Source organism: Pseudopodoces humilis, chromosome 10 (assembly GCF_049639895.1).
Source record: "Pseudopodoces humilis isolate 2021_Gansu_Grassland_sample_001 chromosome 10, ASM4963989v1, whole genome shotgun sequence".
NCBI lineage: Eukaryota > Metazoa > Chordata > Aves > Passeriformes > Paridae > Pseudopodoces > Pseudopodoces humilis.
In genome coordinates, this window is record NC_142209.1 from 2,290,842 (window position 1) to 2,315,792 (window position 24,951).

Genomic DNA, 24,951 nt, shown 5'->3' on the forward strand with positions numbered 1-24,951 from the left:
TCTTCCATCCCATTTCCCCCCTCCAAGGGCAGCCCCCTCTTGCAAAGCTTGCTCAGAAGTCAGGGAACAGGATCCATTTCCTCTCTGCTGTACCAGGACAGGGTCTCACTCTCTCTTCACTTCTCTCCCCAAATCAGACACTCCTTTCTACATATTTGAGACCAGTAGCCATCTCATGAACATTTGTGGTGCTGCCCACTCTCTCAATTGTCCTTTTTGTCAGGCAAAAGCTGCCACCTTTCCATCTTCCTCCACAAGAAACCTCCCCTGGCACCAAGGATTCCCATTCCCCACAGCTGGGGTTTTTCAACGGGCAGAACATCAGGAACAAATTTAAGTCAGGCACAAATTTAAGTCAGGCTGCTTTGATGAACTCTCCAAACAGTCACAGAAACTCTTCCACAGATCCCAGGCAGAGGCTGCCCAGGAGCAACACACCAGGTAAGCCTTTCCTATGCACAAAAGCTGCTTTTGCTTCATAAGCTCTTCCTTTTCTGTGTGCTTTGGAACAGAACAGGAGCAGCCTTGTCTCAGGAATGTCATTCCCCATGGGGACCACAGTGCTGTAGTGACAGCACACCCATCAGTAGGGACTGGGCTGTGGAGGAGACAGGTAAGTCAAGAAAGAGGGCTTTGCATGCAAGGGTTAAATAGCAGATAGATTAGATCTCATCATCCGAGTTTTCCAGGAAAAGTATTGTGTTGCTATGGAAACCCCAACATAACCTGGGTTTTCCCTCCTTTTGTTTGTTCATTTTCTACAAACACTGGCCTCTCCCAGTCCCTCCCCAGCTGGAGGAAGGACTTGCAAAACCAGTGATTTTTTTTTCCCCTCTAATGCCCATTTCTCTTTGCAAGTACATTTTTCAGTGATTGCCTTTCTCAATATCACTGTCCCAGCCTCCAGACTCTCCCTTTGCAGTAAGGACTGTTTAATGTGCTACCCATCAGAAACTCAGCTCCTGAACACCTTGTTCTCTTTTCTTCTTGGGGGAAAAAGGCACAAAAGCCTCGTGGTGATAAAACTTTTCAGTGAAAAACCACAGGGGAACTCCTGCAACTGCAACTTTATCTTGTCAGAGTTTCCCCATTTACAGCATCTCAAAAAACAGCATTCCCTCATTAGCTTTGGAAAAAGGAATTTTGCAGGCAACAAGAATTTGGATGTTCAGCTCCAAGTTTTCTTTGGTTTTATTCCCAGGTATCTCCAGCCATTTATTTTACTGTATTGTAATAAGGATTGCCTTTAATGAGCCTGATGGAAACATCAAGAGAACCTTTCCAAAACGTGCCCTAAACAAGGGACCTCAACACACAGGTGCATTTATCTGCCAGATTCCTTTACTCTGCACCTCACAACCTCATGATTTATACACATTTAAAGCCTTTCATGCTCCCTCCTAATTCCCCTGCACAAATAACAGGGAATAAGGAATAATACTCCTCTCAAGTGGAGGCTTCATCTCCTTCCTCCAGAGGAGCTCCTACTTTGGCATCATCAAGATGCTTAGATGGAAATATCTGTCAATAAGTTTTAACTTGTAGCTTACCTGGTCCTGGCTAGTCCTAGAATATTTAAGTGTCAAGCTGGAAAGCTGTTGTCCTGAAGCTGAAGATTCAGCAGGTTTTCCTTTGGCTTCCTCAGCAGAGCTGTGGCAGGAATAGAACGTGAATCCAGGGCCACTCTCCGTGCCAACATCCCCACCAAGTGGCCAGCACATCAGCTCCTCTCCCAGCTCATATCCCACCACCTCAGCAGGTAAAAACACAAACCTGGCTCAGCCACTCTCACCCAAAACATAAAGGAAATCTGGCTTTTGAGACAGAGCTCTGAAGATCTTTCCAGCCATGCTCTGGAGTAAAGGCAAAAGAGGAGTGATAAAGAGGTTTCCTTTCATCCCTCATACTGGGAAAAATATGTCACAATCAACTCCTTTCCCACCTTAGCTACTATTATTTTTTCTGCTTGTAGAATTGAAAAACTTGTTTACAGATTATTGTTAGCAACTCCACACGTTTCAAACAAGTGTGGCCAGTCCAAGCAGTAGGATGCAAACTTGTTACATGCTGTATAGAAAATACTAAAGTACATGCCAAAAAAAAACCAACAAATAAAAAATTAAATTAAACAGTAGCTAAGGCAGAAAGGTTCAGAAAAAAATAAATAACAAAACCAAAAAAACAAGAAAATTTTGACTTACACTGCCCTCTTGAGGGAAAGGGAGCTGTATTTCCTCAGCAAAGTAATTCTTTCCCTGTTCTTCAGGCCACACTAAACTCCCTCCCCTGCCTTGCCATATGGTTCAAGGTGGGTAGAAGTTTTTGACTAGCAGCAGTAAGAATCAATTCACACCTAGGAATCAATTAACTCTAGATAAATCATACCTTGCTTATGTTTTATTTACAAATATTTTAGGTAGAAATAAGCAACTGTGAAAGCACAAAACCTATTGGAAATACAAAAACCTGGAAATCAGAGTTATTCTTTCTTCATGAATTGCAGCCTTTTATTTTACCCAACAGCTGGTGTGGCAAAATCTCTGAGAGCAGCAACCAGACTCCAGCTTTTTCTTTGTCCTGCAAATTCCTCATCACTGGGGTACACAAGCATCATCTCTCTAGCCTAAGAATCTTGATCTGCTGATTGGAATAATCTCCTGGAGTACCTACTGGAAGTTTTTGGCAATCTCTTTCCCCAGAGCTGCTGCAATATCCAGGCTGTGGAGTGCAGCCTCCAACCAGTTTTTGTAAGGAAGGAGATGCTACTGCAATATTTCAAAGTGTAGTGGTGGCACTTGGGGACAGAGTTTAGTGGTGGACCTCTGAGAGGGCTTTTCCAAGCTAAACAAGTCTGTTAGAGTGTTAAAAACACAAACAAAAAAGCTTAAAGCAAAACTTCAGACGGGTCTGATGCCTCCAGAAGAGCTCTAGAAGGAACAAGCACCTGCTCCTCTTAACTGACTTGCTGTCACCTCTGGCTGGTAAGAGATGAAGAATTAAAATTTTCAAGATTGCTTGAATCATCCTCCTCATTTCATCATAAAATACTGCTCTCATAGCACACATTCCTACAAATGTACAAAACAAAATCTTTCAACTGAAATGTTATGCCAAATCAGTTAGGGGAATGGAAAGACCCAAGAGAAAAAGGGTTAAATATCTTTATATCAACTAGTGTAAAAATTAACATATTATTTTTCCAAATAATAAAAACCACTGTGTCTATCACAAGTTAAGGTACAAAACATCAATCTATAGTTTTTAAGAGCATCCTAACACAAATTGGTGAACACAGATGAAGGTTCAATACCCCACAAAGCAGACACAAGGAGTTCAAGCATTGAGAGGGAGTGTACTGTTAACTAAAATGATATTAAAATGATACTTCTGAGTGTTTACAGCTACAAATATTTATGATGAGAGTAATTTGGCATTTAGACAGATGCTATAGCTCTGTTAGAAATTAATCTTAATTGAATAATGGTGTTGGAGTTCAGCTGGCCACTTGTTACTGACTTATCTTGAACATTCAAGGCAGACCAAGGCACCAGGTGTTCCCAGATCAAAGTTTGCAGAACAGTTTCTACAAATGCAGGGTTCTGTCTGAAATGTTGGGCAGTTTGGTGTTAGCAAGACTTGCAATATTACCACTAAAATCAGGTGCTGACTGAAACAACAAGAAACAGTCTTTTCCATATCAGCAAGCTCGTGACACCAGGATCAGCCTGGAAAGCTGAACGTGTTCTGACATGGTTTCTGAGGAAGCTGGATTTGCCTGGAATTATTATCCCTCCCATGCAAAGCAGAAGCTCTCAAGTTCAGGTATGAGCAACAAAAATAATGGAAGTGGAACACAAGTGCAGACAGGCTCAAGAACTACTTCCAGAAGACTGAATGCTCAACAGCCCTTCCCTTATTTCATTAACTTTTTCTGCTCTTGAGGCTGCAGAAGTCTTTACTGCCTTAAGGAGAGATTCGTGACACTTGTCCAACACAGCCTTTAAAATCAGCTGTATTTCCTGAAAAGAGAAGAAAAAGAAGGGAAAAAAAAAAAAAACTCCATCAGCAAAGTTAAATCTTGATCAAGCACAAATGTCAAGTGAGTGGTCTGGTGGACTCAAACTATTGCAAGGGTATCTTATCCATGGCTTAAGAAGCAGCACTCACAAAACACAGGGGATGCTGTTTAGAGGATCATTGTACTGGCCACACTACAACAGGAATTTAAGAAGATTGCAAGGGGAGTAAAAAAAAAACCCTCACCTTGGCTTTTTTTGCTTTTGCTTCAGCATCATCCTTCAGCTGCTCAATTTTGTCCTTCTTCTGTTTGATTTCCTTGCGAATGACCACAACTTTGTCATACACAACACCCCTCTTCTCCTGGACTTTGTTAAAATATCTAAAGGTGACAGAAAAAAAGTTAGGACTGAGCTGACTTGTTTTCCAGATTAAACTGAAGCCCACTGTGAGCAAAGCTCGCTTTTTATGAGTCTAAAACCAGCAGCTTCCAGGAGCAATGATACACAGAATTTACTTTCTCAGAAATTAATGTGATTTTGAAACAACTTAGGTACAAGAAGTGAAACTCAGCAGGAGCCCATATGCACCTTCCTACCTCAAGGGAATAGTCAGGACACATTGTTTTATTCAAAAACTCTTTTCTTCAACCAAGGTTACCTCCCTTGCCCTCTTGCTTATCAAAGCATCTAATTTTATCACTCAAGGGAAATACCTGACACATGAAAAACAGAAATTGGCAGCAACTTTTGACAAAAAGGAGCATTAGATTATATTGGTTTCATTCCTAAATTAAAAGCTGCTGTTCACAGAATCATTTAAGCTGGAAAAGACCTTTGAGCTCAAGTCCAACCTATGAACATGCCCTTGTCACTTCAACCATGGCACTTAAACACCTCCAGGGACAGTGACTCCACACCACCCTGGGCAGCCCATTCCAAGGTGTAATCATCCTTTCTGTCCAGAAATTCCTCCCAATGTCCAACCTTTTTTCCTCCCAAATAATCTCCTTTAGCTGCTACAATACACTAAGTGCCATTCTGCCCACCACACAAACCTCAAGCTTGACTAAATCTTACTTGACTCTCTCAGCCATGTGCAAGCAGCTCCCTTCCATCACAGCCAATAACATTCCCTTTTCCATATCCCCTTTCCTATCTATCTGTGTACAAGAAAACTGTTTTAAGAATCAATTTGCTCCCTAACAGTTCAGCACTAAGCTCACAGTGAAGCCAGGACCTTCCAGGGCTGCAGTTTGGTGCTGCCTTCAGCATATGGGAGGAAAGAAGAGGGGCTGAGAGGCTTTGATCAAATGACACTTTTCCTTTTGTTTAAGAAGCATCATGTCAGGATAATGCTCCTCTGAGATGCGAGCCCCATTTCCCCATGGGTCTTGAACATCTTTGATAATGAGCAAAAGTGGCAAGGGAAATTATGAAAAATTCATGAAAGGCAAATGGGGCTTTGTTGAAGTCTGATAAGTTGGAAAATTATCCCAATGTGACATTCTCTTTAAGAAGATAAAAGAATCAAGAATAAGCATTATAAATTAAATTAGTGCTCCAATAAAAGAATTGCTGTCAAGTCACATTGCAATTATTGATTTGAGACCCCAACTCCCTGCCTGCAGCATTACTGGTCTTCATACAGAGCTGTCCCACACTGCTCATTTTCCCCTCACTGCTAAGCTGTGTGTTTGTAGCAGACATGAACTTTGGCAGCACATAACAAAGACATAAAAAGCAGCATCAGGCAGAAAGATCAACTCCTCCATACTCGACCACAGTGCACTGCTGCTGCTCAATATCTTCATGCATCTTTTTAAGCTGTATCTCAGCTGTAGCAAGCTTCTCATGTTTTGCAGTGACTGTTCTCTTTAGGGACATTTCATCTGTCTTGGCCTTTTTCAGCTCTATCTGAGCACTCTCAACTTGGTTCTCCAGACTTCTGGCCTAGAATACAGAAATATAGAAATTAATTAAAGAGAAATAAATTTAAGGGGCAGGAAATTATCAAGACAGCATACCCTGTAAATGTGCTGAGATTACAGCTAGCTGTCTTCTTTTTGAAGATCTGATTGCAAACTCCTTCTCTCAGTTCACTGGTCTTTATCTGATTATAAATACATCCAAAAGGACAAGACCCCAGCCCTCAGGATGGCTTTCAGATGTGACTGTGACTTCTGCCAAGGGTAATTTGAACACATGCTATACAAATCCCCAAAAAGACTCCATACATCCCTAACAACTTGCATTCTCCCAAAACCTAGTAGCAAATAGCAGTATTGTAACAAACATTTCATCAAAGAATGTCTGGCTCAGTAATAATAATAAAGCTAAAGACACTTAAGACGTGATTCCTCCTGAAGTAACCATTTTTTGTTCTTACTTTTTCCACTCTCAAGGCAGAAGAAACTGAATTTCACTTTTCCCATCATTTCCTACCAACAACCCCAAGACAGTTCCAACTATTTTAGGTCAGGTTTCTATGGCAACAGAGGCTTTGACTATTCAAAGTGGTCAATAGCTAGTGCATAGTACATTAGCTAGTGCCACCCAGCAAAGCAGAAGCAAATGTTTTACTGACATTTTTAAGAAAGAATTTGGAAACTTCAAAATGTCATTCTTTACAGCAAAGAGGAAAGAGGAGAACATTGCTTAGACATCAAATTCTCCTTAACAGGATATAATTTGGAGAATACAAACCTCTGATGATATACTGGCCAGTCTCTCCAGATTTGCTTCCTGTATTTCCATCTTGTTTTGGTATAACTGCACTTCCACTTGGCATGATGGCAGAGCCTCAACTACATCTCTGTAACCTTCATATTTCTCAGTAACTGCTTTCTTTAAAGATAGGAAAAACACTATCAATAAACATCTTTAGAGTTCTTTTATATAGAATTAAAGCATATTGAACTTTGAACCCTCCCTCATTGTTTAAAGACACTAGAAGAAATATTTAAGGGTTAGTGAAATGAGCTCTTCACTTTGTAAAAAAAATAATTAAAAACAGGCATTTATTTGGAAGCACAGAAATAAAGGTGACACACAAGTGTTTTACACTGAATTAATCAGTAATCAGCTTTTTTCCAAGAGCTTTCAGGAAAAAAAAAAAAAAACAAAAAAAAAAACCCACCACAAAGAAACAACAACAACAACAAAAAAACAACATACAGGGAAAAAATTCTACACTGATAAAACAAAAGTTATGTAAAGCTTTGTACCTGAAATTACAGCAGTCAAGTTTACACCTTTGGAACAAAAATACCTTCAGAGTCAAAGTGCAAACTTTGCTGCTGTTTGAGCAATCACAAACCACAAAAATGAGTGGATATTGTAATTTAAAAAAAAAACAAACAAACCAAAAAACCCCAAAAAGCTAGGAGGGAACTCAGTGTTCAGCATGTTAGTGAAGACAGCCATCAAGTCCAGAACACAGTGAATGACAACAGAAGCACTATAAAGCACATGTTCTAAATCCAAGGATATTTGGGAGCTGACAAAATATTGTCTCCTCTGGAGGGCAAACAGCCAAATAGGTATAGACAAAAGAGTCCAACACCTGGTTTTACAAGTGACTGCAATCTTGTTTTTCAAAAGGAAAGAAAAACCATAAAAAATAAACCACCACCTCTACCACAAACCTTCCATTTTCTCTGAGGTTGTGATTTCATTTCAGACTAACCACTGTCCTGCTGGTGTTTTACCATCATCCAAGAAGCAGTTCTAGGTGATGACAGTCCAATAAAACATGCTTTTTCTAACAGAATACCTCCACATGTGGACAGAGGAAAACATCACCTTAGATCTCTTCAATTTCTTAATAGTCTCTTTCATCAGCTCATTGTCAGTTTTTTGTTCTTCTGGATTCCTCACAATTTTGGATTTCAGCTGTTCCTGTTCTTCTTTCAAAGTAGATATAGACACTTTACACTCATTCTGGTTAATGAGATAAACATTTTCAATATTAGTGATTAGGTGAACAAAGAGGAATTGTGTAGCAAAGTTTGCCATGATCTTAAGACTAGACAGGTTCTTTGGTGTGTAGTCATTCCTCATTAGGAAGTTCTAAAAATAAACTCTTCTAAACAGCATTAACATCCCAAATCAAAGCAATTAACAGCCCATTTTGCTTTCCAGATTTGTTCACAGGGGTGCACAAGAACAGCAGTTAACTGGTATTTTCCACAAAGAGCCTGCCAGCTAATCCTAGAATGGTTTGGGCTGGAAAGGACCTCAAAGATCACCTCCTTCCAACCAGGCACAGCTCCCACTAGACCAGCTTGCTGTATTGCCAGCAGCTCTCTCAGAATTCCTCCCCTAGGGATACTGAGGCAGTCACTGCAGCATTCCAGAGCCAGCTCTGTCATGCTGGGAGAAGAGAAACAAGTTTCCTGTGCTGCCTCTCACAACCTCCTGATTTGCCTCATTAGCCCACTCCGTGCATGGAAGGTAAACCCATAGCACGTCAGAGGTCCAGATTTCTAGTGACATAATTCCAAATAATCTGATCCTGGAGAGATGATCTCTCAGTTGATCTGAGATGGAACCTGCAGCCAGCCCTCACACAGAGGTGTACTCACCAGTTTTTGGGTTCCCTCTGCAATATCAGTCTTCTTTTGAGAAGTCACTTCTTGCAAAGCTGTCTGGAAAAAAAAAAAAAGGCACCAAGCTTGCAACAAGCATCTCTACAGCTGCTACCTGCCTTATCCTTCCATCATACATCTGTCCACAGGAGAAATCACATTTATGGGTCCTTTGGAATGCCATAACTAGCAGACAAAACTGCAGTCTGTAAGATTTCAAAGACAGGAAAGGAGAATATTGTCACCAAAGTCACTGGCAGCACTAGGAATGCAGCCAGCAGGGGGTAACTAGGAATAGGGATAAGGAATTGGTCATCCCTATTCTCATTGGCTCTGGCAGTTATTATACCCCCACAATTTTCTTTGCCAGAATCCTGTTCTTCAGGGAAAAATATAATTTAACATAAGGTCCCAAATAATAGTCAAACACAAGGTTAATAATGCTAATAAGAGAGACATGACTTGCCAAAACAAAAAAGTCCTAACCATAGATTACTATTTTCTTTCTCCCAAAGGAGCTAAAAAGGTTATCTATGAGACCTGAGAGGCAAGTTTCCACTCCTGAAAAGTTACTCCTGTAATTAACCCTACTCTTTTTGCAAGGCATTGCCTTGGGTGACCCTTCTTATGCCTCATTTCTTGCCATGGCTCTCCTCCAGTTCCAATTCTTTGAATTCAAATGGAAAACAAAGAGGAACATCCTTGTGATCCTGTTTGGAAGTGTGATGTGCACCTCTCAAGTCATTGCAGAAATACATTTCAAAAAAAGTCAACTATACTTTTGTATTCAAGTCTGATTTAAAGCACATTTCACATGCCTTACAGTGAAGCAAACAGGTCCAACAGCATTTTGCTAAAATGGCCATTGTTTTAAATCAGAAAAGTCCCTTTCATCCACTGAGTTAGAGGGAAGGGAATAAAATCAAGAGAAGTGAGGAACCCACAGCAGCTTTTCAGAGAAATACAGAACAAGATCTTACTTGTTTCCGGTGATAGTCCTGCCTTAGCACCTGCTCCAGCTCTCGAATGCTCTCTGTGAGCTGCTTGATCTCTGCCTCATGTTCAAATGGGACCGTGCTGAAGGAAAAATAAAGATATTGGGCAGTTTCAGCATCATTATAGTCCAGTCAGAGTACAGTAGATAAAATAATCACTGTCTCCAGAGTTTACAGCCAGTAACTTTAATAATCTGAGCAAGACAGTCTCAAATTAATATATCTTATTTTCCTTTGCTTGTAAGATTTTGCAGTTGAAGCATAATCTTAAGAGCTATTTTGGCCAAAAGTGGCACAAACATAGAGGATTAAGTTTAAAGATCACGTTAAGCAAAGCATGAAAGTACAACACTCCTACTAATTTTGGTGGTGACTTTCATTTACAAAATTTGCATATTACCTGTCATAAAAAAAACTTATATTAAAGTAGACTTATCCAAGCTAGAGAACCCCCTATGTAGCACACACCAAGAGCAGCTGCCAGAGAAAAAAAACACTTTGTTTTGAAAGCTCTCTTGGAAACCAGCCATTTCTTCATCCTATTATCCACAAGCAAAAACAAAACTTAATGGTGCAAAGACACAGGCAGTAGGGCTAAATGGCCTGAAACAGAGATTGTGGCAAACATGTCAAATAACTAAGGAAGACAACTTTACTCATCTATTAAGTTAAATATGGGGTTCCTCCAGCTGTTGAAGGGATAAAGACACATCACTAGGAGCAAAAAGTTTCAACCTAGTTCTCCACATACAAATACAGGATTCCCACCACACAACCATACACTGTAAAAGTATTTTTTTTTTTCTCTGCCAGCAGAGAATAACCACCCCCAGCTATTGAACCAAGTCATTATGACCCAGGAATGGGGCTGTGCACTCAGACTTGTTGAGCCTCACACAGCTGGCACACTGATCCTCCCTGAAAAGGAAAGGCAAGCAGTGCATCTCACAGTGCTTTCTCCTCACACTCACTTCAGTTTCTCCAGCTTCAGCACTGCCTCCCGATTTGCAGCCTCCAGGTGTTGGCTTTTCTCCATAGCTGATTTCTGCAAGTTAAATATTTAATTTTAGAGAAGTGTGGTTTTTCTCTGGGTTTCTATTAGAGCCTTGCTCAATGTTGTTTCACATGAAATGCACCACCTCTGAGCTACTAAGATGTTCAGAACAGAAGCCACATACAACTGTTGCACCCAGTTTTTCTCCCAAAAAGACACCCAAGGTGTCAATCCTTCACTTACCAGGCTAAAGGGAAAAAAAAACCCACCAAAAACCTTTTTATAATATCCTGAAATACTTGGCTACATTTGCTACATTTAACATTCCTTGGCTACATTTAACATCCTTGGCTACATTTAACATGTTACATAAACCTGAAGTTAAACCACAACCTTCATGCTCCCAGCTCTAGGTTAGTATCAACTATACTTTTGTAGGTATCTGGAATAAAACAGCAGCCAGTCTTACATAGCTCAGTTGTAGCTCCAAGTAGACCTCATGCCGGAATTCACTGAAGTTCACAAAGTTGAGGATGCCACTCAAGAAGCGAACAGTCCTCTTTGTCTCTGAAACAGGAATTGCAAGAGCTCACTGAGCTGGTTTCCAAAAGCATTGCAATTGCTTCAAAAAAGTGTAAAAGTGCAATTCAGAGGAGACAGAAATTACAAAACACAATCCAAATTAGTTCTTCCCCCACTCAGCTTGCAAAGGTTTCAGACAACACTAAAACTAGCACCAAGCTGGTTACAAACTCTGTGTAATTTAACAAATGAATAATAGCACCTGGGAGAAAAGGCTGTTAACACACAGCCTCCCATTACAACATATGCCAGGGAGAAAGAGTGTCAATCTTGAACTACAGCTCTGAAGAGAGAACCTCTATATAGCCATCAACCAAATTGAAGGCAGCAATTTGAACTGAAGGGACTTTTTGGCTTTATTCCAAGCAAACTTGCTGAAAGATGATTACAAAAGCTTTGAATGTCTTAGACAAGATAAAGCCAGAAGTGAAAGATTCCTTTGGAGCAGCCTTTTCCAAGTTGTCTGTGTTGTGGCAGAATCACCACAATTGGGTACAGAAGTGGAGGACAGGCATCAGCATAAGAAATCCTAAAGCATTCCAGAGCTGTCAGGGTAATTTTCATCACCATTTCATCTATTATTACACTGTTATGTCACAACCCATCTCCAGTCCTGCAGCTGAACAGATTCATAGCATTCAGAACCAGCCTCAGTCCTGACCTGCACCAGCCCACATAAGGAATAAGAACTGCTCACTAGAATCAGCTTAAGGGTCAGAAGAGCAGCAGGAAGTCAAGGATGCTGCTCCACACTAGATGCCCATCTGGCTATGCACAAGGAGAAATAGCACCTGGAATATCAAGCAACACCCAGCACCCCAGGAAACACAAGGATTACTTGCTTACTTGGGTTTAAAACATCAGCAAATTGGAAGTCACTAATCCGGCACATCGGCAGCAAGCGCTCCCTGCAAGGAAAACAAAACAGCTGCAGTGACCATGGCTCAGGTTTTGTGACCATGACTCAGTTCTTGTCCTGTACCCATCTGCTAAAAAACAGATCTTGTCCTCTCATCCCAGAGCATTTGCCCAGCAAAGCACAAGACAAGAATCTTCTACTTACATGTGAATATACAAATTACAGACAGGTAGAAAGCCTTCATGGATCTGTGGGTACATTATCTCAACGCTGAGTGGCATCTAAAGGGTCAAAAGAGAGTTGGTGCATAAGTAGAGAACACTCCAAACAAAAATTATGCAGTATTTTCCACAGCATAAAATAATTCCAATAGATTATAAACACTGAGGATGATCTTCCCATCCACAGGGAACACTTATTAAAGGCTGAAAAATGTCATCAAGTTAATCAGCACATATTTTAAGGGTCAACTGTGGCTGGAAAAGACATAAAAATAACTAAAGCAGCAACATTACAAACTCTGGAACTCAATCTAAACTCAGTTTTAATTTGTTCATTACTTGTGCAGCACAACAGTCTCTGCATTATACAGCTACCAGCAAGAAGCTCCTTTTTTAAATACCCCAAAATTGACACAGTCAACTGCTTCATGAAGAAGTCAGGAGGAGATTGAAGTGGTACACTGTCCCCTTTCTCTGGTTTCTCTTTAAACCTCACAGCACAGCATGGCAGCTGATATCACTGCCTGGGGAAGAACAGAGTTACCTTGTGCACATAATACTTTCAATAAACATTTTCAGTTTATCCAGAAATGCCATGAGACAAAACCATTTACTCCCACTTTCAAAGATCAGCTCTTGCCTAACAGAGACAGCAGATAAATTCATGATAGTCAATTATCAGACTCTCCTCACTTTCTTCTCTGTTAATGGAGAAGTGGAGACGGTCAAATATCAAAAGCAACATTTACAGTCCTTCCAGATCAGTCCAACCTCCTCCAGCCATGGCCAAAGGCAGGAGGCCAGTATGGATTTTCAAGGCATGGTGTCCCTCTAAAAGCTTGTCCAATCCCTCCTGGACCTTACAGACATTTCTGGCACATTTTTAGCATCCCAAAGAACAGGTAAGTCCAATATTCTTTTCCTTTCACATCCCATCATCCCTGCCACAGGCAGCCCTACCATGTAGGCGTGCACCAGTCGGATTCCACACACTTTCTGCAGGATTCTCAGGTAAATCAGGTGTAAAACTTCAAGCTGCAGGAAGAGAGGACATGAATCAGTATCCTGTATGTTTAATTACTCAGGGCTCCCAGGCCAGGCCATAGAAGCATTCAGCTTTTAACACATGAAGGCTGATTTCACTGAGCCGCCACAACAACCAAGTTTCACTTTCCAACATTTTGCAGTTCAAGCATTACTCGCTGATAATTCAGTTTTAAGGGGCAGCAGTCAGCTTGGGCGACTACAGCCCTGACTGCATATGCCAGGCATTGGTTTTCATTACACAGCTGCTTGCTGAGCAGTTTCCAAACCAAGTAACACCAAAAGCCTAAAACAAGTCACAGAAATTATAATCTTGTAGCAACGAGTGCTCTTTATTAGATTATTAAAATGAAGAGGAAAAATATCACATACAAGCTAAACAGTTTTTCATTTATAGCACTAACCCACGATCAATTCTGCTTCTTAAAAATCATCTAAACAAGCAGGGCCAGACCCCTTCTACCGAAGGCTCAAACACAAGCACTAACAGCACCGGCATCGATTCCACTTTAAAGCCACTTTTCTTCCGCCGAGAACACTCATTAACACTAAACAGTCAGAGTGATGAAAGGGGGTTCTGCAGAGAGGGGTTTAAAACTAGGGCTTGGTCTAAAAGCACTAAATGGATCCGGCAAAATGTTGGAACTAGACGCCGTGGCTGTTTTTACCCAGCTCCCACGGAACTGGCAAAGACAGGCCGAGTGCTGCTGGTGACACCCCCGCGCTTCGAGGAGAGCCCCGAGACCCCTCCGAGCCCAAGCCAAGCCCGTTCCACCCAACCCCGCGGTCACTCGGGCCGGGCCGGCGCGTCCGTCCCACACGGGAGCGAGCGGGACACGGAGCCGCCCCGCGCCCCCCCTCACGCACCTTGGGGTTGCCAAAAACGTCGCTCTTGACCAGGTTGCGGGCCTCGGCGCCCTCCAGGACGTGCGAGCGGAGGTAGCTGATGATGTCGTCGGGGCTGTAGCGGGGGAAGGTCATGGTCTCCATGGCGGCGGTGGCAGAGGAGACGCGGCGGGGACGCAATGGCAGCAGCGGTGCGCGCCCGCTGCTTGAATCGGCCACGCCCCGCCCCCTCCCCCTCTCTGACCTATCAGAGACCGTGTCGTCATCGGGGGGCGGGGATCGGCGCGTTCCCGCCCTCTCCTGGCCTATCCGCGGCCGCGCTGTGGTGAGGGGGCGTGGTTTGGCAGGCCCCGCCCCTCCGCGGCAGTTGGCCGTGAGGGAAGGGCCGGGGTGTGGCGGCCGCGTCGCTTCGGTTCCGTCAGGCGCGGCTGTCACGGCCTCTGGAAGAGTCATAAAATCCCTGGAAGGAGCTTTAAAGCTCACCGAGTTTTCCCCCTGCCATGGGCAGGGACACCTTCCACTATCCCAGGTTGCTCCAAGCCCTGTCCAACCTGGCCTTGAGCACTTCCAGGAATGAGGCAGCCTCAGTTTCTCCGGGCTTCCTGTGCCTCATCACTTTTGCAGGGGAGAATTTCTCTCTAGCATCCACTCTAAACCTGTCCTCTGTCAGTGTAAAGCCATTCCTCCTTGTTGTTTCATTACCTGCCCGTGTAATGAGTCACTCTTCCAAAAGCCCTTTAGATGAGTTCTCCCCAGTATCTCCAGGCTGTACAGCCCCAGCTCAGCCTGCCCCCATACCAGAGTTGCTCCAGCCCTCTGAGCATCTTTGTGGTCTTTTCTGGACCCACTCCAACATCTCCACATCTTGTGCCGACATTCCCAGAGCTGGACACACTACTCCAGATGGGATAAAAACCTCCTGGCTCCTGAAAGGAGACAACAGCAGCCCAGCATTGCACGGAACTCTTGCCTAACCAGTACCACCTCTTGCAGCGTGACACCATTTCTAACAAAATTCGGGCTGTTCCCACTCTCCCCACAAAGTTCCGATGCTCCCGTGCCACGCACAGCTTCCCACACCTCCACTCAGCTGGAAGCAGGTCAGCAAGGTCACAGCAGCATCCACAGGCAGCTTCTGCAAGCCACTGACATTATGGAGGTGTCACCTGGCACCGAGTGTGAGACAGAGATGCTCCAGCCACTGTTCCACACTTGCCGATGTAAAAGCCAGGCTCGATTTCCAGCTGGGAACTCCGCCAAGGGCTCAGGTGAGCCACGGACACAAAGTGCATCCCGACAGCCTTGCAGCCGGACACCTCCTCGGCATGGCTGGGAGGGCAGTGCAGCTTCCATAGGGCTGCTTGCAGTCCACAAAGTGCTAAGGTCTCAAACAATGTCTCCTTCAGGTAGACCATGGCCCTTGGGCCTCGTGTTTCTTTTGGGGATGGCATCAGAGGGGATCAGCTGCCCGAGCAGGTGTAGCTGTCAGTACCTGGAGGTGAACTGCACCGGACAGCAGTTGCAGGAGTTCCCTGTGGATATCCCTCTGGACACCAGGCAGCTGATTCTGGCAGCAAACAACGTCTCGTACCTGCCAGCAGTGGAATTGAGCTTCCTGGCTGATTTGGTCTATCTGGACTGCAGAAAGAACCTCCTGGGGGATGACCTGGATTTCACTTTCATTGGCGTGGCCAAGCTTGTCTATCTAGACCTCAGCTTCAACAACCTCACACAAGTTACCTTCAGCACCTTCTCCCACCTCCTCAGCCTGGTGGTGCTGAAGATCTCGGACAATCCCAACCTTGTGACCATCGAGAAGGATGCTTTTGCCAACAACACCTGGCTAAGGCACCTGGATGTGAGCCGGACAGGCTTAACCTTCCTGGACACCAGCACTGTCCGGGACTTGCCCAGCCTGAGGCTTCTGGGGCTCAGTGACAACCTGTGGCACTGCAACTGTTCCTTTTTGGATTTCATCACCTGGATGACGGAGAGCGATGTGCATTTTCCAGGTGAGGGCTGTGTGAGCACAGATCTGCATGGAACAGAGAGAGCCCTCTGTTCTCTTTCCCAAAAGTTCAGTTCATGGGGTTGTGCCACTGCATGCCGACTGTGGGTGCCATTTTCTGCTGTCACACAAACTGGGGATGGGAGCAGCTGGGTTACACACACTCCACACATGAAGAGTCACACTTGTTCACATCCCCAGGGCAGCCAGGGAGGTGTAGTCTGTAGCTGGGATGCTGCTGCTTCCCTAAAACACCTGGATCCAGCCTCAGGTGCCTCTGTGCGTGCACAGCACAGAGAAGCCCAGCACAGCTCCAGGGAGATATGCACTGGGAAAATCATTGCTCTGAATTTCCTGCCTTGTCTCCACCCCAAAATCAGCTGCTGCTCATCATGTTGAGAGATTCTATAACTGGGCCTTGGAGAGGCTGAGACAGGGTAATCACCAGTTCCCTTTCCCATAAAAACGCTGCTCCCAAGGGTGGTGTTTTGCTTTGCAGCTGCAGCACATGGACTTAATTTTTCCAAACTGAAAAGAGACACAGCACAGCACACATGAACAAGGAAAGCTTTGGTTTCTGTAATGTAGGGCACAATGGAGAGAGACCTGCAAGAGAAAAATTGTTAGAGAAAGTCTGTCTGCTGAATAAGAAAGGGCCACAAAAGAGCCCAAGGGGAAAAAAGGGAAGGGCAATTGGAAGCTGGTGTTAGGACAGAACTGAATTAAAGACATCTCAGTGTCTTTATTAGATGTTGTAAGCTCCTTATAGACAATAAAGGGTTTTTTTTCCACATACAGGCTGTTATGGAAGAGTGGAATAAAGTACAGCTCTCAGCAGAGAGATTGGAGATAACCCACTGAACCCTGCAACAGGAGAATAAAGCTCATTGCAGGCTGCTGGGGAGGGGAGGAGTAGGAAAGGCAGCCTTAAACTGAGGCCAGAGGGATACTGGGACAAAGCCCTGGAATTTGCTGCAAGCAGACCCCAGCCTGGCCTTTAGAAAGGCTCCTGACCTTCAGAAATGTCTGTGCACCAGAGTTTTGAGCTCAGCCCCGGGGCTGACACAAAGCTGCCCAAGTCTGGATGGATTTGGGTAAGAGAGAGATAAAAGCTCTCCAGTTTTACTGAGGACCAGGAGCGAGATCAGCATGAACATCACTGCATATACAATGCAGTGTAATGCAATAAAAACCCCCCCTGCCTTGTTCCCCTCCACCACTTCCATTCCATCCCATGCATCCAGCAGTGCCCAGCCTGTGGCTCTCTTCCCTCAGGCTCTTCCATCCTTGTCCATCAAGCAGTGGCCACCAGCCCATGCCCACCACAGCGACTGTGTCTGCGGGGTTCAAAACCTGCAGAGGAAGGAGAAGGCTGAGGGCACACCCTGCACCACATTAATCCTTCACTAACTTGAAAGGGAGCAGGCAGCATCTGTTTTATCACTGCAGATATTGCAATATGACAGGGTATGGTTGTTATTTCAGTGGAACTGAATCACTGATGAGCTGCCTCTGCCTCCCTCACAGAGCAGGTAAGGCTGTGCCTGACTGCAAACCACGCTTGTTGTCAAACGCACAGCAGCCTCATTACTCCAGCATCACTTAGGCTGTATCACTTCAGAAGGTGTTTGAGATTTTAAAAAAAAACAACAAACACAGGTGCACTTATATGAAGATGAAAGTGCTCAATCAGCAGAGATGAGCAGGGCAGGGACAGCAGTTTGCCACAGTGGCATAATCCAGTGGGCAATATTATCCTATGGAGCCAACACTGCAAAAAATATTCTGGCAACCTGAGAATTGTGGTTTGGCAAGGGTTTAGCACAGGTTTGGCACGAGTTTGGCTGTCAGATTTTACCCAAAATCTGGGGGGAGTGGAGAGGGGAGAAGTGAAGTCTGCAGCTATTTTTCAGACTTTTAGCAAGCACCCTTATAATTTTTCTACCAGGACTCCTATTCATTAAATTATGATACAGACTAGAGAGTCCTGCTTCTGCTCATCTCTCTGCAGATGCTGACAACATCACCTGCTACACCCCAGCAGGCCTGCATGCCCTGAGGATGCCAGCAGCAGAGGCACAGCTCCACTTCAGCTGCCTGACCCAGCTGTACAAGCAGGATTATGTCTTTCTGTGCCTCGTTGGCTTCTGCATATTCCTTGCTGGCACCATGGCAGCCTGGCTGGCCGGCGTCTGTGCTGTCATCTACGAGGCCCATGCCTCAAAGGGAGAGGAAGAGGAGGATGAGGAGGAAGACATAGCCACTTAGGATCAGTCCTTCCGAACTCCCATTGTGGGAACCAAAGGCAGGCCTTTCCTGCCTGATTTCCCATGTTGTCCCACCCTAGATTGTTTATTGTCTTGTTTTTTTTTGTGAAATAAAACTGCAAGAGAATGAAGTATCTGTGCTCCAGTTTCACTTGCTGTTCTATACTCACTCTTCTGCCACTGGGACTCAGGATATTGGCAAAATATTCATTTTGGGGAAGTGTGAGAGGTGTGCAAAATGCCAAGCATTTCCACTTCCACCCTACCTTGAGACCACAGAACAGCAGGGACATAAGGACTGGCTTGAAAAGGTACTGAAATATGGGAAAGGTCCTGGCACTGTGCTGTAGCCAAGGAGGCCAAAAAATCCAGCAGGGCTTACTGGGATCAGCCTACACAGCCGGAGCCCCAGGGAGTTACTGGATTGCTAGAGCCTCAGGGAATTCAAGAACTTCCTGCTGTGGAAAGGCAAAGAGATTAAAACCAGGATTTTTAGGAGCCCAGGATCCCACTGGTTCTTTTCTTTCCCATTACACTAGTGACAGCAAAAGAACCCTCTGTGCTCCTGCAGTGCAGCCAGACATCCTGTGCCTCCACTGCTGTATGAACATTTACAGAACTGGAAAGTCAGCTCTGCTGTTGTATCACATAACCCTAAAACTGGAATGTTTTATAAAGTAAAAATATTGCTTACACATTCTCTAAATATTCTTGGGAAGGGGTTGCATGTCCGTACCAAAGTGTCAGAGTTACATCTACAGGGAGATGTGAGATCCTTGTTACCACCAGCGCTGGGAATTGCCAAGGGAAGGATCTGCTTACATGACCGAGCACGGCAACTCCAGGTGTGAAACACCGGCTGCTTCAGCCGACACTGCAGGGTCTGCTGAGATAACAGGGGAAACCAGGAGATTTCAGCAAGCACGGTGTGAATTACCAAACTTAGAGCCATTAAACTGTAGACTGCGAAGCAACGCTGAGAGCTCTTGGCTAGAATGGGTATGAGGGAGAGGGTGAGGAGTGCGTGCGGGAGATACGCTGGGGCACAGCTTAATGGCAAATCCCTCCGCAGATCCACAGCACTTCCTATCCCACTCTTCTCTGGCAGCAATGAGACCGATGGCGCCTGGCCGAGCCCCGGCCCCGCCTGCGGGCGGTGCTGCGGGCGGGACGGCCCCGCCGCCGCTGCCGCCCCCGGCTCCGTGCCCGTCCCCGGCTCCGGCTCCGTCCCGCAGCGCCTGGGCTGCTCCGCACCGCGGTGAGGGTGAGTGCGGGGACAGGGGGATGCTCCCAGGGCGTGGAAACTCAGGTGGTCCCGATGGAAAATGCAGGAAGCTCCGTGGACATCTCCCAGCCGGGGGAGGCTCCGGGGGAAGGGGGTTGCGGGGCGAGCAGGGCAGAGCCCCGGCAGCGAACGGGGGCGCGGGGCGACAAAAGGCTCTGCTGGCTCCAAGGGCTGAGCTTACATCGGGTAATCCAGTCCGAATCCACGCGTGGGGCTGTTCGAGGAGCCTAAATGCGCTTTGCTGACTCACAGCAGCTGCAATGTGGTGGCAGAGTTGGGAAGGACCCTTTTTGTGCTGCCGCTTTGTGCCGCGTTATGCTCCAAAGTCTCGTGTCTGTGGCTCCAGCAGGCAACATCGCGGGGTAAAAGGTAGAAATTGAGTCTTGCCTGTCAGCAAAGCCCTTGCGGCCGCGGTCAAAGGGTGCAGAAACGCTCCGGGAAACAACCCTGGGACTCCTGGTGACTTAGGAGTGCTTTATATGCTCCAAATATTTGCTTTTATATGGCTCCAAATTACGAGAGCAAAGGCTTGAGGTACACTTTGATATCAGTAGTGTAAGAGTAGCAGTTTTATGACACACCCGGTTTAATGCTTTGCCGTGCTCTTTGCTCCCAAGGTAAAGCCCCAGATTATAACTTAGTGCTGGAAGACAAAATGCCTGGTTATCCAACAACCTTGTAATTTGAAGGGGGAAATGTGACCACCAACCTGCTCTACATGTTCTATTTTCAGTGTGTCACCTGTCAGGTGCTAACCTCAATTACAGGTGCATGCAGCTGACTTTTCTTCATTACTTCAGGGTTTTAATATTCTTATTGATAATTGTTTACCGCACTTCCTGTGGACAAAGCCAGCTGTTGTCTTCACCTTGCTCCATCGATGACAATCCTTTGCAAATGAGAAATAAAACCCTCTAGTCCCCAAAGATCCCTTGTGAGGGGTGCAGGGGGAAGACTTTGCAGCAGTTCCCTGAGGTGGCCTGGTTCTCCCTGCACTGACAGATTGTGCTGGTGGGTCAGTACAGGAGACACCAAAACCTCACTGAATCGTGGAGACACCATCTGGAGACAGGCACCAACTGGGGTTTGATTGGGAGAATTATCTCGGTGCTGGAGGGAGATCTCTGCTGCCTTCTGCTGTGCTGTGTCGTGCAGCACCCTCCAGGGTCACCCAGACAGGCGTCTGAGGTCTGGGGTTGTGCAAGGTGGCTGTGGAGAAGCGCCCTTGTGCTCTCTGGGAGCCGGGAGGGAGCTGGAGTGCTCTGTTGGAGCAGGGCAGGCTTATGGGGCTGGTGAGCAGGAAAGAATGAGAATGTGGAATGTGGCATGACAGAGGCTGCAGGATGCACCTTCTGCCCCACACTTCTGTCTCAGGCGTGCATGAGGGAGCACAGAACCATTAGACAAAAGCCACACAGGCCCTGGTGTCCCCTGGCCGCTGGTGCAGATGTTTGTAAATGCCAGTAGCTGTGTGTTGTTGGAGCTCTTCACCAGTTTGTGATGTTGAGAGGGTTCCTGGGAGCTGCAGGGCTGAGCATTGGTCATCTGGCCAGTGGCTCTTTACCCAAAAGTTCAATTATCATTGCCCTGGTGGTGGGTTTTATTAGTATTTTATATAAGGGTGACCTTAGCAGTACAAATTAATCATTGATTGAGCCCAGCTCCTTCCAGCTCAGGGGATTTCTGAGCCAGGTTCTTTTATAATTCCAAATTTACCTCTTAGTCCCAGAAGTTTCCGGGTTTCCTGTTGAATTCCTGCATTCACAATGTCCCTTGGCAAGGAGTTCCACAGGTTTGGTTCCCGGTGCATGAAGAAACATCTCTCTTAGGGAACAGGCTGGAAATAAAGTGACTTCATTTGGTGGCCCCTAGCTCTGGGGCTGGAAAGGCCCATGAGTTTCTGCCCAGGCTGCACTAAGGTTCTCCAGACACCACTTCCCACCAATGCTTAGGTGATTTGAAGGCTTTCTTGACAGGAACTATGCAGAGAACTCCTGGTTTGTGCAGGCTCCAAAAGGTACAAATTCCCTCAGACAGTCCCTGTGCTGGTAGCTCTTGGGGTCCAAGCTCAGCGACTCTTCCATGCACGCATATCATGTGTTGCCAACTCCCCAAAATATTCACGGGCTCTCTTTCTCTGGCAGCACCACCATGGCTGTTCTCTCTTCCCCAAAATATTCACAGGCTCCCTTTCTCTGGCAGCACCACCATGGCTGTTCTCTCCAAGGAATATGGCTATGTCATGCTGACCGGGGCCGCCAGCTTTGTCCTGGTCATGCACCTCGCCATAAACGTGAGCAAGGCCCGCAAGAAGTACCGTGTGGAGGTGAGTGCTCAGGCTGAGGGGGTGGCAAGGTTGGAGCCAGCCTGCTGACAAGCTCGGTGACACCTTGAGCAGTTTAGGGTGACTTGCTGACATTTCCTGCCCTACCACACTGATGTAGAAGGGATGGAGCTGCCATGGCTCTCCAGAAAGCGTAACAGAGCTTGGGATTTGGGGCATCAGGTGCTTGGCACCAAGATGAAAGCATGTGGCTTTGAGCTTGGCAGCACAGATGGGCAAGAAACTGCTTGGCCCTTTTTCTCTGCAAATAAGATTTGATGCAGCGCTGGGGAGAAAGGGGCCATAGTGGCACAGAAGTGACAGGAGGGTTTCTCAAACTCAAGGGGACAAGTCTTTCAAGTGACCTTCCCCCACTGGGGAGCCTTTAAGCCAGGCAGAGCTGTGGGCTGGGTGGGGACACCTGTGAGTCAGGGCCATGGCATGCAGTGGCTGCTGTGCCACTTGGCTTCAGCACAAGCCACTGCTCCTTCCCTCTTTCACTGCTTCACTCACGGAACTGACAAACAGGGGTGGGCACGAGGACAGCTCCAGCTGCCTGCTGGGGTGATCCCATTCCTGCTGCATCAAGTCAGGATTGCAGCAAATGTACCCAGTGCGTGTGGTGCACAGAGGGCTGGATTTGAGGCCTGGGGAAGCCTCTGCATCCAGGCAGCAGCTCCAGGAAGGCAGTGACCTTGAACACAGCTTTTGTGCGCCCCAGGGCAGGCACAGGCTCTAACCTGCCACTGCAGGTCGGTCTTGCCAGCACCCAGGCAGCCCTGGGCTCCTGGGGAGAGGAGCTGCAGGGCACATTTGCTGATGTTTTGCTGCTGGTTTATTTTTTGGCAGTACCCAGCCATGTACAGCACAGACCCTGAACACGGGCAGATATTCAACTGCATCCAGCGTGCGCACCAGAACACGTGAGTGACACTTTTGAACGGGGGCCTTGGAACAAACAGGGCTGAGGAGCAGGGCCCACAACCACAGTGGTGCTGCTTTGACCCAGGCTCAGCCCTGCAGTGCTTAGCAGGAAGGCTATGCTGGCTCCTTCCCATGCCTTAAACCGTGGGATGGTGCTGTGAAGCCGTCTCCTCTTCCCCAGTTCTCAACAATTTCCTTCCATGGGTAGATAGTGAGGAATCTCATTTCCTGTAAGTGCTGATCTGTTGTGCTGCCCAGGTCTCCCTGGGGAGTGGCCAAAGTCCACCCAGCTCCCGTGGACAGGTTGCAACAGCACATCAGAGGGGTGCTGGGAAGCACAACTCCTGGGGAATGTTTAGAGTGGCTTAGGGAACAAAAAGGAAAGAGTGGGTGGGTGTTCTGGGAGAGAAGCATGGGCTGGGAGGAAGCCCCTAAAACTGTGTGTGCTCAGATCCCTTCTTTCCTCAGCCACAGCACTGAGCACAGAGACTCGTGATGAGCCCAAAATGCCCTTGGCAGGGGATGTTTGCAGTTTCTGTCTTTCTGGAGTTTCTTTGTAAACAACCCGAGCACAAACACAACCTCCTCACTTTTATTTTCAGATTGGAAGTCTACCCTGCCTTCCTGTTCTTTTTAGGCACTGGTGGACTCTACCACCCGGTAAGTGATGCAGAACTCTGCTCTGGCTCCCTGACCTGGGCAGGGTGGGGGGCAGGAGGCCAAGACAGCCCCTTCAGTAACCACATCGCATTTAACAACAGTGCCCCTTCTTCAAATTTAGTTGTAGAAGGTTTTCTGCAGGAGATGCACTAGAAATAAACTCATTACTGCTGTTTCAGCTATAAGAGCCCTTTCCTTCCCCTAAAGGTGCTTAGTTAGACAAAGCAAAGCATTTGCAGCCTCCAGCCACTGAATGGGAAGAATCCCTCCAGCCCGGTTTTTCCAAGCCCTGCCAAAGGAAGTCAACAGAAGCCTGGATTATTTTTGACTGAAAGATGCAGACAACTTGGGAGGAGGCAGGCACATGGGAGAGGCCAAATCCAGTAGCTCTGTCTTTGCCCTCAAAAGACAAAATAGATCTTTCCAGAAGACAGACTCCTTTTCCAATAGGGAAGGAAGCAGCATAGGCACATCTGGCAAATGGGAGCCACACTGGAGAGAGCTCTAAATTAAGAGTCAAGGTGGAAGTTTGGAACACCTGCTGGAGGCAGTGGAGCAGGGCTTGGAGCAGCAGCTGCCTCCACAGTCCTGGTCCTTGCTCTGGCTCGCTGACTGGCCAGGGGTGAAATGAGATTGAGCTCCTGGACTGGTTGCCTGCAGGACTTCAGTCAAGCCTCCAAAGCCTTTAACACTTCTCCTTTCTCTGCAGCGAGTTGCCACAGGGCTTGGCATCGCCTGGATCATTGGGAGACTCCTCTATGCCTACGGCTACTACACAGGAGGTAGGACAGTGCCTGCAGACTCAGGTCTCCTACAGTGCCCCAGGGCTCTGCTCCCAGCCAGGTGTGGAGGAAAGGGTGCAGGTCTACAGGCTGCCAAAGCTGCAGCACACTCTTCCTGCTGTTGGGAAGAGCTCTGATCCAGCAGGGATGCCTACCCTAAGAGGCCTGAGCTGGTGCCTGCTGTTTTGCCCTGGAGATTTCCCCTTTAGTTCCTGCTCCCTCCCTCTTCCATCTCCAGGCTGGGCTGCTCTTTCAGTGAAGTGACAAATCCTGCTTTTTTTTCCAGATCCCAAAAATCGAAGGAGGGGGGCCCTTGGCTCCGTGGCACTCCTTGGGCTGGTGGGCACAGGCATCTATTCAGCCTGCCAGCACCTGGGCTGGGTGGTCTGCCAGCAGGGGTGCAGAAGATAAAGAGAGTTTTCTTCTGTTTTCTTTTAGAACACTTGGCTTCCTGTGTTTTTTCCCTTTTCTTACTCAATAAAAGGAAGTTGTCCATTCTGTATTTTCATTCTAAAGTTACAGAGGGTTTTCTTAAGCTCTGCAGAATGCTGGAATT

The 24,951-nt window shown here is 46.4% G+C and overlaps 3 protein-coding genes across 4 annotated transcripts; 2 read left to right on the forward strand and 1 right to left on the reverse strand.

Annotated features, from left to right (window-relative positions):
- Nucleotides 1–3,147: 3,147 nt before the first annotated feature.
- NUF2 (NUF2 component of NDC80 kinetochore complex) lies at nucleotides 3,148–14,353 on the reverse strand. The gene is made up of 13 exons (XM_005528682.3): nucleotides 14,168–14,353; nucleotides 13,217–13,291; nucleotides 12,240–12,316; nucleotides 12,023–12,084; nucleotides 11,064–11,161; nucleotides 10,572–10,645; nucleotides 9,586–9,682; nucleotides 8,603–8,665; nucleotides 7,821–7,958; nucleotides 6,723–6,863; nucleotides 5,794–5,969; nucleotides 4,264–4,399; nucleotides 3,148–4,019 (listed from the first exon to the last, which is right to left on the reverse strand). Exons 1-13 carry the CDS (start codon nucleotides 14,288–14,290, stop codon nucleotides 3,870–3,872), a joined length of 1,410 nt encoding a protein of 469 aa, XP_005528739.2. The 5' UTR covers nucleotides 14,291–14,353; the 3' UTR covers nucleotides 3,148–3,869.
- Nucleotides 14,354–15,539: 1,186 nt separating this feature from the next.
- On the forward strand, nucleotides 15,540–18,422 carry LRRC52 (leucine rich repeat containing 52). The gene is made up of 2 exons (XM_005528735.3): nucleotides 15,540–16,158; nucleotides 18,166–18,422. Exons 1-2 carry the CDS (start codon nucleotides 15,540–15,542, stop codon nucleotides 18,420–18,422), a joined length of 876 nt encoding a protein of 291 aa, XP_005528792.3.
- Nucleotides 18,423–19,588: 1,166 nt separating this feature from the next.
- On the forward strand, nucleotides 19,589–24,903 carry MGST3 (microsomal glutathione S-transferase 3). 2 transcript variants are annotated; one of them, XM_005528683.2, is made up of 6 exons: nucleotides 19,589–19,685; nucleotides 21,909–22,032; nucleotides 22,879–22,952; nucleotides 23,556–23,613; nucleotides 24,323–24,395; nucleotides 24,682–24,903. In XM_005528683.2, exons 2-6 carry the CDS (start codon nucleotides 21,916–21,918, stop codon nucleotides 24,804–24,806), a joined length of 447 nt encoding a protein of 148 aa, XP_005528740.1. In that variant the 5' UTR covers nucleotides 19,589–19,685; nucleotides 21,909–21,915; the 3' UTR covers nucleotides 24,807–24,903. The 2 variants fall into 2 exon arrangements, with proteins under 2 accessions (XP_005528740.1, XP_014113015.1); XM_014257540.2 differs by having other exon boundaries at nucleotides 19,614–19,685; nucleotides 21,891–22,032.
- The last annotated feature ends 48 nt before the right edge of the window (nucleotides 24,904–24,951 follow it).

Bases quoted from the DNA above. Each gene is read 5' to 3' on its own strand.
- NUF2 (XM_005528682.3), bottom strand. From the start codon at position 14,290: ATGGAGACCATGACCTTCCCCCGCTACAGCCCCGACGACATCATCAGC. The intron at 12,085-12,239 runs GTAAGTAGAAGA...TTTTCCTTGCAG, and splicing joins TGTAATTTGTATATTCACAT to GGAGCGCTTGCTGCCGATGT. The intron at 4,400-5,793 runs GTATGGAGGAGT...TGTCACCTTTAG, and splicing joins CAGCAGTGCACTGTGGTCGA to ATATTTTAACAAAGTCCAGG.
- LRRC52 (XM_005528735.3), top strand. From the start codon at position 15,540: ATGTCTCCTTCAGGTAGACCATGGCCCTTGGGCCTCGTGTTTCTTTTG. The intron at 16,159-18,165 runs GTGAGGGCTGTG...ATCTCTCTGCAG, and splicing joins GAGCGATGTGCATTTTCCAG to ATGCTGACAACATCACCTGC.
- MGST3 (XM_005528683.2), top strand. From the start codon at position 21,916: ATGGCTGTTCTCTCCAAGGAATATGGCTATGTCATGCTGACCGGGGCC. The intron at 22,033-22,878 runs GTGAGTGCTCAG...ATTTTTTGGCAG, and splicing joins GCAAGAAGTACCGTGTGGAG to TACCCAGCCATGTACAGCAC. The intron at 24,396-24,681 runs GTAGGACAGTGC...TTTTTTTTCCAG, and splicing joins CTACGGCTACTACACAGGAG to ATCCCAAAAATCGAAGGAGG.